Raw genomic sequence first — 10778 nt, 5'->3', positions numbered from 1 at the left:
TTGCTATATCAAGCACATTGATCTTATGTTTGTTAATATAGCAAAAATTAATTTTACTTAGTATCATATTACTCCAATATGTCACTCCAATATTATAATTGATATATATTATTTTATATGAAGTACATGTCAATATGGTGTTTTCAGAGAAAATTATATATAGATTTATCATATATATATATATATATGACTTATTATTAATAAATTATTAAATATAACTTATTATTAATGCAATTTTATCTTATAAATTACCTTTATACATCATTTTTGTAAAAATGCCCTCTGTTGAAAGAAAGGAATTGCGTTTAAAATTGTAATTTGTATACATTGACATTGTGTGAATAATTTGAGATAACAACTCAAAGTTTGTCAACAACTCCAGATATAATCCTAGAACGCTGTTGAATTTTTCTGTTGTACATTTTCTCATCATCTCTCTTGAAACATATATACAGAATTTATGTGATACTTTAAAGACGTATTATGAATGAAATAAAGAGCGTTCTTGGCTTAGTTACTATGGGGTATCATTATCAGTGGGTACCAGAAATATGATGTCACAATGGTGTTTCTATAGAGCAGAGCGGTAGTATTTGTACTTTCTCCTGAGAGAGAGAGAATATTAATGCAAGTGTCACGAAATAACAAGATGTCACCTTCGCCGTTCAACGGTGCACACCTCGTACTTAGGTGCTTCTTCTTTGTGAATCGCAGATAGATGAAATGGATCCTCTGCCCAAGGCGATCTGTGTTCAGTGTCTGGGCAAGCTCGAATTCGTCTGCGACTTCCAAGAGGAGTGTCTACGCACCCAACATGAGTTACGCGATCGATACAATCTACCGCCCTTAACAGAGTTTGTAAGTCTGTCTGTTTTATTTCATCTACCGCTCTATCGCTCTCTTTCACCATGCAACTGTGCATCATGCGAGTGTACAGTTATTTTCCATCGTGCCTTACGTCAATTTTGAATAATAACGCGATCAAAAGTAATTCGATAACGATAAAATATAAAGTACAGTTAAACAAATCGACTGTGATTCTTCTTGGACAGCGTTGTAACCGTGTCTTGTCTGTTAAAATCATGTATTTTTTCTCGATTTTTCGCAACTGAGAAATCGTTCCGGGCCTGTATTCTGTAACCGACAGTGTCGTTGTCGTTGTCGCGTAGCTTTACTGCCATATGTCACACCTGCGCAACGACACCATGACGACAATGGCACTGTCGTTGAGGGTTACAGAATAAAAGGGCCCCGGTAGGTTTGAGGAAATAGAAAAAATATTTGTCCAAAGAGAATGACATTGTAATGTTCCGACAGTCGCGAATTCGTTCTTACTTTATTATCGCGAAGTAAAGGCAATCCTGGTACCCACTCGTACATTTTAATTCAATTCTTTAGGAGGTAAAAAATGAAGATGCACCGCCGGCCAGGTCGACGGATAATAACAACAGTATTGAGAAAAATCTTAATTCCACTAGCGGCGAGGACTCCGAGCAGCAACAGCAACAACAGCAGCAGCAGCAACGAGTTCTCAGGAGAAGTCTCCGTAGCCAGCAGCAGGCTAAGTCCAACGACGAAATAAGCGTGGAGGAGAATTCGCAAAGCAGTCAGAGTATACAAAGTACAGAACTGACGCCGTCTCGCTGGTTGAGACGCCGGCACAACGTGGACTCCACAACGTCGTCCGTGGCCAACAACAGCGAGGAGATCGAGGAGATCCCGATCGCGAGCAGGTTGAGGAGTCACAATAACAACGCGGACAACAGTAATCAAGCCAATGCTTTTTCTCTGAGTGTCAGCAACAGCGATAACGAGAGCGCTACGGGGAAGAACGTGATACACGATCCGACGCAATCGACGATTCAGTTACCAACATCGGCGTTGAACAAATTGTTAACTCTCGTTTCCGGTGCTCCCGATATCGAGGTGTCGGTGAAGGAATCGCGGAATCGCAGCGGCGGCGGTGGCGACGGCATCGGCAGCAACGCCAGTAACAGCAGCAGCAATGACGCCGAGGATATCAGTTTCACCGTGGAACTTTGCAGGAAGTCGAGCGAAGACGACGCGTTGCCGGAGCTGAAAGTGCGGGCGCGAGTGTTCCCGGATCAGGGCTGCTGCTTGGTCGACTCCGCGATCGTCGATCTGCTGCAGAATTCTCAGAACACCACCGTGGAGATGAACGGCATCGTCAACAGTATCCTCGGCAGCACCGGCAAGAATAACGGGGTCGCGTCGTCAAAGCTGTTGAAGGACTTGGAGGAGCTGGAGCAAATGACGGAGGCGATGCAAAAGCCGGAGGAGCTCTTCCGCGTGGACGGCGAGGAGATCAAGGTGGACGATAACGTGGAACACGTGACGAACGACGGGCAGAACGGTTACGCGTGTAAACTCTGTCACAAGTTCTACGAGCGCCGGGACAAGTGTACCGTGCACGTGAAGACGCATCTCGGCATCAAGCAGTACACCTGTGTCGTGTGCAACGCCAAATTCGTCTGCAAGTCGGACGTGATGAAGCATATCCGTTGCTCGCACACGAATCCACGGCCCGTGCAGTGTCCCAAGTGTCCGAAGCGCTTCAAGTCGAAGTTTTATCTGACCGAGCACGATAACGTGCACAAGGGCGTGCGGCCGTATAGCTGCACCGACTGCGGACAGAGCTACCATCACAAGGTGTCGCTGCAGATTCACATGAAGTCGCATCTGCCGCCGCAGAATCTTGCCTGCGAGTACTGCGGCAAGGTGTTCCCGTATCGCACGCGGCTCCTCAGCCACATCGCCAGCGTGCACCTGAAGAAGCGCCGTAACTTCCGCTGCCGTTTCTGCTACAACCTTTATTCCAGCCTGGCGGTATTGAACGAACACATCAAGACGCGTCACGCCACCACGCATACCTGCGGCATCTGCGGCAAGACCTTCAAGGTCACGTCCAAGTTCAAGGCCCACGTGATGCAGCACTCGAATCCGAAGCCGTTCGTCTGCGGCATATGCAACAATCGTTACGCGTCCAAGGCCTTTCTTAACGAGCACGTGCTCAAACACGAGGGTCTGCGCAAGCACAAGTGCAAGACGTGCAACGCCACATTCGCGCAAGCGAGTCACCTGGCCGCGCATCGCCACGTGCACGGCGAGAAAACGCACGCCTGCCCGGAGTGCGGCCGTAAGTTCAATCGTCGTGATAACATGAAGGTGCACCGGAAGCGGCATTTCGAGCAGAAGAAGAGCGGCAAGCAAAAGATCACCACCACCGCGTCCAGCGTTGTTGACTCGGTGGCCGCAACGACCGCGACTAACGAAAAATAGTGTGGACGGTGACTTGAGAAATTGCCGTTACTAATGGCTGAACATACTGGAGTATACTTAGGGATAAGAGTTATAGATAGATTTTACTACGTAGCGGCGTAGCTACGCAGCGAAGACTACTCTCTTAGACTACATAGATCGCGAGAGGTCAGCGTTCGACCGACGTGGAGTCCTGAGATTAGAAAGTAAGTGAGAGATATTTAGCGAGAATGTGTGTTGTGAAAGATTGCTCAAGGACAACGATGGTCTTTTTATGGTACATGGCTTGGTGCTCCGATAAATTATCGACAACATTTTTGACCTTTAGCAATAACGATTGATTTATCTATGTTCTCGAAGACTATGTTTCATTTCTTATTCCCTTGTAAATGTCGACTTTTCTACTAGGATTAAGCGAATTCGCTTCTTCAGCAGCTTCGCGACTTTCTTTCTCTCCTCGATCGGAGAATCGAATTCGTGGAATTTTGAGAATGTATTTTCGTATCTCGGCATCCAATTCTTTTGTAGTACATGTCGTTCTATCATATATCCAAAAGCATGGTGAATAATATCCCGGACAGCACGCAACGTTTAATATCGAGCCATAAGACGTCTTTCATGCTGTTTGGGACGTTAGGAATTACCCCTGCATGTCTTCTTTCGATATCTTTCATACGTTTTTATTACGTGAAAACCTCTTATGTTTTTCTCGTAAAGGCGTTCAGAGAAAGAAAGAGAGAGAGAGAGAGAGAGAGAGAGGGTGATGTTCGGAGAAAAATGATTTTTGTATAATAGACAATATTGATGTACGGCCAAAAACATAATTACCCTCATAATCGTGTAGCTTTAGCGAAAATTTGATAACTCAATGACGTACTAGGAATCGGGCTTCCAAAATAATCAATAACCTCGACTAGAGCGAAAATATTTTCTATAGGTCTTTACACGTGCGTTCGTGCGTACGTGCGTGTATTTTGTGTGTGTGTGTGTGTGTGTGTGTGTGTGTGTGTGTGTGTGTGTGTGTGTGTGTGACATATGTAAAAAAATTTGCGTATGTGTGCTTGTGTGTGTGGGTGTGTGTATGCATGGAAAAGCGGTGATTTGCGCTTTCCATACATTTTGGAGGATACTTTACAATGACAATCGTAACATATTGAAAGTAGAGAACGGTTACGAAATTATGAAGTAATATTAAGAAAGTATATTATCATCAGTGCCTTGATCATAAAGTAATCTTAAATAGAAAGGATGGGATCAAGTACACTCGCTCCAAATAGTATCGATTCCATCGGTGACACTTTGAATTCCTTTATAAATGCTTACATAGTCATTCACATATACATTTATTTGATTAAATAACTCATTATTCACACCTTCTACACAGTCTTTCTTTATACCGATGTGAAAAGCTTCGTCTTCACGATAATACGATGATTTAACCTGAAATATTCTTTCCTATTTACTCTATTTATTCTAATTGTCCGTGTTTATTGTTGCTCAGTATGTACCAATTGATTTAGATTTATTAGATGTAACGACATGTTCAAAATATCTCCTTCCTCTGTCGTTCGCTTATTACTAAAGGTCGTGATTTTCCCAATTCTACGTACCAGTTCCCTCCATTTATCATGATTTTCTGCTATTATTTCGACATATATTAATTAATAAATAACTACACATACACACACGCACGCACGAACGCACGCACCTATACACACACACACACACACATACACACATATATATATAAATTATATGTACATTATATATATTGTTATTTATTAATTATAAAGTAATATATATATATATATATACCATAAATTCTCTTATATCCATGTTATATGTTCAAAAGTACTCGTCAGTACTACTTGGTATTGTACTTGATCCCATATGGTCGTATGGTAACTTCTTTACAAGTACGTAAAGTGAATACACGATTTTTGTAAGCACGTTAATTCATTCGCAATGGAGCCACACGCGCGCGCACACACATGCACACACACACATGCACACACCCAAGTATTGAATTGACTGATGAATTTATAAGAAGTACATATTAAATTCGTTCTTTTTTTATTGTTTATTGATCGACTAAGAAAAAAATGAAGTACGACTATACTTTAAAAATCACGTACGTTGTTACTGGAAGCTTTTTACCCACGACTCCCGTAAAGAACTCTATGAAAGATATTAAATATTAATTATTATGATTGCTTATAATCTCGTTTAGTTAAGTGATAATGACTTTCCCTACTTGGTTAAATGATAAGCAATATATACTATTTTGTACGTCATATGTATAATCAGTAGGTGATACCTTTCCACTCAGAAGATATATATATCTTCCGAAGAAAAATTATCTTCGACAGAGATGTTCATACATTATTATTATCGCGCGTCCTGTATAAGTCAGGTACATACACGTAGGATTATTAATTTCTACAACAAACACTTGTTTAACGATTCCACCGTTGTCTCAATAAAGGCACGATATTTTTGGGACCTCGATTCACTTTATTTTACTTGAACTTAACTAATATTGGAGTGACACTCAGGTGTAATTCTAGCTTATATCTTACAGACTTTGTGATCTAATTGTTATTCTCTTATATATCATACGATCGAATATTCTGTGGATATCTGTTATGGTTTTATGATTATTAATAATCTGCAATATTGGAGATCACTTTGGGTACTATCGGCGTTATCCTACTTTACCGTCAATTTGTCAATTTGCTTGTTATTATTTCTGATACGAATTTTCTTCTTCATGCTGCTATTAAAGTGCGATATGGGACCGACATAGCGAAATATGATTACGTGCAGAAAGAAACGCACAGCGTATTTCAGCCGAGGAAATATACCTTCGCGCTCTTCCACGCCGTCCAGAGAGGAAGGTATTGATTCACTTACTAATTGGCCTAATGGCGGACGATCGTATTCATATAATTAAAATTGACCGTTAATCTGTTTCAGATCACGGAAAATGACGATTTGCCGCAGCAAGTATGCGCAAGGTGCTGCGCAAAGCTCGATTTCGCGTGTGAATTCTTTGAGGATTGCTACAACGTTCAGCAGACGTTCTCAACATTGACTGCAAGTTCTTTTCATTGAACAATCATATTTTTTCTTTCATTTTCTTTTATTTTTTCTTTTAATTTTTAAATAATATTCCTTAGTAAGCGGGATTGTGATCTTCACAATTATAATGTAACAATGTCAAATGAACTGTTCGTTGTTTATCAAGTCAATATGTATGCTTTAGTATTTTCAAAGTCAGTTAAGTCTTGTATAAACAACCAAAGTTTGCACATTTTGGCATTTCTTCTTTTTATTGTATATTTACACACATATATAATTCCCCTCTATAATTATGTAGAATCAAAATATGGAAGCAGTTACGAACCAAAGGAATGACGCCAGGATCGAGGAGGAGGAGAAGAATGAAGATAAAAATGAAGCCGAGATGGAAGCTAATAAAGAAAATACCGTGCCAATTGTAAAAAACTCCAAGAATTCGAAAAGAATCGGGAAAAATCGCTCCAGACAACGAAGGGTTAAGAAACGTGAAAAGGATACGCCACTCAAAGAACAAGTTGAAAATATCGTCACCACTGACGCACTCGATCAGAAAGAACAGTCGAGTGATGCATCGAACATAGCAGCTGTGTCGCCGATTTGCAAGTCACAAGTAATATCTGTGAAGCAGGAGAACATCCACAGCGAGGAGACGTCTTCGCAAAGTCGCAAGTCGGTGGGAACTGCGAGCAAGAGCGATGAATCCCTGGTGCGGATCCCAATTGAGAATTCCCAATCAAGTGATTCCAGCGCGTATCAAGAAACGGAAGTGGAAGCGCTCTGTGTCGTTATAACAGGTGATGAGGTGGAATCGAAAGTGAACGGCAAGTCCGATTCGATCTTGACACAAACGACCGATATCAACTCCAATGGTGTTTCTTTCATGAAAACCGACGGTGAAGCGGAGACTGCTGTCACATTGCCAAGTCAGGAAGATCCTCTCGTTTCGAAGAAATCGGATGAAGAAGCGCGGACGAGCGTGCAGAATAAAGCGTCTTGTGTATCAAAAAAAAACAGAAGCGAGAGGAGGAGCAGTAATAAAATCTCGGAGTTGATGACTGAAGAACAAAAAAGACTGATTGAATCGAGCTATCGGATAAATTCAAGTCTCATGAAATGTGACCTGAAGAACAAAATGACTGTACTGGGCAAGGAGAAGATTAAGTGCAATATCTGCGAGATGAATTATTCCAGGCCAGACAAATGTAAAGTGAGTATTTATCAAGGGTTTAAGGCCGGTATTCACAGTCAGATCTTAATTTAAGAACGTCTGAAATTCATCTTCGGGTGCATTGTAGCCAATGAAACGATCCGTACAGCATCGGAAGATGATCTTAAATATACTATATCCAGCTATAAATACCGACCTAAGAAGTTTTGAATTTTCCAACTTTGCGAATGCAGTCGCTCTTCCTCATTGATTCATTATTTTATTGCAATACGATTTTTTTTTTCATAATAGACGTTATATATCATTTTAACGTAATGTAAAATATATCGTAATATTTTCTCGCTTTTAACCATGTGGAAATTGTTTTCGGCAGGTCCATATAATGGCCCATTTGGAGATTAAGCCCTACGAATGCGTAAAGTGTAATTACACAACGGTAACGGTAAGCAATATCCGCGCTCACATCCGGAAAAGTCACCTAAAACTCAAGCCGTACGTTTGCGATCAGTGCGACAAACGTTTTGGAAGCATGGTGCTCTTACAGGAACATGTTTATTCTCACACAGGTGAACGGCCGTTCAAATGCGAAATTTGTGGCCTCTCCTACACAAGTCGGCAGGGATTGAATTATCACTGCAAAACGCATAAGACGAACAAGGTGGGACATGATAAAAATTTTCATTGATGACATTTTCATTTTCAACGTGTCTCTGTTATTACTACGCTATTTGATAATACAATAAGTCACTATAACGGTGTTTATAAATATTCTTTTGATTATTCCAGGATATTAAATGTGACATCTGCCCCAAAATGTTTAAATCGCCGGCCAGAAAGAGGGCACACATGCATATTCACAACAAAGAGAACATGATACAATGTACAATATGTAAAAGTTATTTGTCGAATCAGACGAGCGTCGACATACATATGAAGAAAGTTCATTCGCAGAAATACGTTTGCGATATTTGCAATAAAGAGATGCTGTCTAAGAAAGATTTGTACAACCACAAGAACGTATGAAACCTTAATCATTAATTCTACATATATGACATATTCTATATATTAATTGTATTTAGTAATCAAGATGTACGATAAAATATGATATGTCAAATTCTTTTTAAACATTTCATCTCATTATTAAACCAAGTAATTAAATATAAGGCTAATGAAAGCCAGATTTCATTGTAGATATGTGAATTATTTTTAATTTAAAATAAATTTTAGTCTCTTTGTTTTTTATTAATCTTACGTTATATTATATTATTTGGTTTAGTTTTTATTTTCACTCAGTCAATTTAAAAATTGTTACAAATGTTGCCTATTTTATTGTATATATAACTGTGTATTTAGTAAATTTTTATGAATGCTTTCTAATATTTTTTCGTCTTCAAAATTATTCAAATGCCATAATTTATAATATAGATCGGGCAATGTTACGAATTTACATACGAAAGGGCATTAAAAAATATAGAGTTGAGAGAAACTTATATTAACAACTTAACGTTATGTCTTGACTATTTAAAATTCTTTATATTTCTACTAAAACATATAAGTGCATGAATGTGATAATTTATTTATATTTTTTGTTATATTAGTTCTTAAGACAATTGTAACTAATTACATCCATGGAAGTCAAAATTGTCACAAAATTTATTTCTTGATTACTAAATGTGTCATATTGATATGCAGGTTCACATGAAAGCTAAGTACAAATGCACCATATGCTTCAAATATTACAAGAGCAGGCACATCTTGAATGAGCACATACTAAAACACGAGGGTATCCGGAAGTACAGATGTAATGATTGCGGGAAAACGTTCGCTCAACAATCGCATCTAGCCGCTCACTCAGCTACACATAGCAAAATTAGGTAAACATTCATCCCAGCACAAACATATTCGCAGATATTTAATTATAATTATATATAATTTCTATAATATATAATAGATATAACTATAATAGCTCCTAAATTTTAGATATATGTATATATTTATTTATATTTATATTTATTAGGTTTCCTTGCATTGGTTGCGAGAAACAATTCAATCGTCGCGACAATATGAAGGCGCACACCAAACGTTGCCAGTTGTTTCTGCAAAAGTCGGACACATTTGTGCTAGGGATTCACGACAAATTGTCCAATGTACGAACAGAACACAACGCGACAAGATAACGATTGGCGAAACGTATGATCAATACGAGTCGACATGATGAACTGACATTGAAGAGGAAGAAGAGTAAAATATCCACACATCGTGTCATATACGATTCAATTCTTTATCAATGTTTGCTGTAATGTAATGACGCGACCAAAGAAACATATTTTAGTTCTTATGTTTGACATAGAAAATGCTGTCCAAGAAAGACGTATACAACTATAAGAACGTATATATCCTCAGTCATTAATCCTATATATCTAAGCTCTTCAAGTATACGGAGTTTTAATAATATTAATGCTATGTAGTGAAAATTACAAGTTTCCGTCATCCTTTATACTGGTTCAAAGGATAATGAAGGAAAAAAAATAAGACTGTCGAATATGCCATTTTGGCTAGTTGTAATGGATACAAAGTTCCTACGCGTCCGTTTCTCTTTGAAAGCGACGGCTGATTATTCTATAAATTTATTTTAGTTTCTCAATCTTAATTTCTTTCCGTCTTATTCACATATATATATGTATGTATGTATGTATGTATGTATGTATGTATGTATGTATGTATGTATGTATATTGAAAATATTGCAGATTTATTTGTACGAGTGAGCCTTTTTCACACATGTGTCGAATTATCTTATTCGACAAATGATTCTTGCATATTGTATGTTATATCATGTTTTCTTTATCGTGAACATATATGTTCTCTTTTTGGCAAAATGTTCATAGCAAAATTAAATATTTTGAACCAGATATTACATAATATATACATGAACAAATAATATTCATCTGTTTACATATATTACATGTATACATTTCATTTTATGTCGATATTTTAGATTTTATTATGATCATTATTATTGTATTGTAGTATAATTACATATTATTATATTAATATTTAATTAATGATTTTTGTAAACAATATTTATACTTTAGATGCAAACTGCTCATGCTATTATTGCAATGTTCACGCAAAATAAATAATGAATTCTCGAATCGTACGACCGCATTTTTTAGTGCTGAGCGCAAATATGAAGACCGTCTTCTTTCTTTCACGGTCATCCTAGATGACCTAGACGAAGCAGCTTTTACG

At 38.3% G+C, this 10778-nt stretch overlaps 2 protein-coding genes across 2 annotated transcripts in view; both read left to right on the top strand.

Annotated features, from left to right (window-relative positions):
* LOC106744133 (zinc finger protein 37-like) overlaps positions 1–4268 on the top strand; it is a 5694-nt gene extending 1426 nt beyond the window's left edge. The window contains exons 2-3 of the mRNA XM_014618606.1: positions 715–858; positions 1399–4268. Of these exons, the coding sequence (XP_014474092.1) occupies positions 715–858; positions 1399–3300 (2046 nt within the window). The 3' untranslated portion in view covers positions 3301–4268. The remainder of the gene's footprint in view (positions 1–714; positions 859–1398) is intronic.
* Positions 4269–5024: 756 nt separating this feature from the next.
* Positions 5025–10432, top strand: LOC106744134 (zinc finger protein ZFP69-like). The gene is made up of 7 exons (XM_014618607.1): positions 5025–6176; positions 6256–6375; positions 6659–7567; positions 7902–8186; positions 8315–8545; positions 9221–9402; positions 9546–10432. The coding sequence occupies exons 3-7, from the start codon at positions 6668–6670 to the stop codon at positions 9703–9705; spliced, it is 1758 nt and encodes a 585-aa protein (XP_014474093.1). The 5' UTR covers positions 5025–6176; positions 6256–6375; positions 6659–6667; the 3' UTR covers positions 9706–10432.
* The last annotated feature ends 346 nt before the right edge of the window (positions 10433–10778 follow it).

The sequence above is a fragment of the Dinoponera quadriceps genome, unplaced genomic scaffold (assembly GCF_001313825.1).
Source record: "Dinoponera quadriceps isolate SergipeBrazil2010 unplaced genomic scaffold, ASM131382v1 scaffold1290, whole genome shotgun sequence".
Classification (NCBI taxonomy): Eukaryota; Metazoa; Arthropoda; class Insecta; order Hymenoptera; family Formicidae; genus Dinoponera; species Dinoponera quadriceps.
The sequence above is the reverse complement of the archived record's forward strand: the minus strand, read 5'-3'. Positions and strand labels throughout refer to the sequence as shown.

What these genes read in the sequence shown, in the direction of transcription:
- LOC106744134 (XM_014618607.1), top strand. Translation starts at nt 6,668, where the DNA reads ATGGAAGCAGTTACGAACCAAAGGAATGACGCCAGGATCGAGGAGGAG. An exon ending in ATTTGTACAACCACAAGAAC is followed by an intron (nt 8,546 to 9,220) that starts GTATGAAACCTT and finishes ATTGATATGCAG; the next exon opens with GTTCACATGAAAGCTAAGTA. An exon ending in GCTACACATAGCAAAATTAG is followed by an intron (nt 9,403 to 9,545) that starts GTAAACATTCAT and finishes TATATTTATTAG; the next exon opens with GTTTCCTTGCATTGGTTGCG.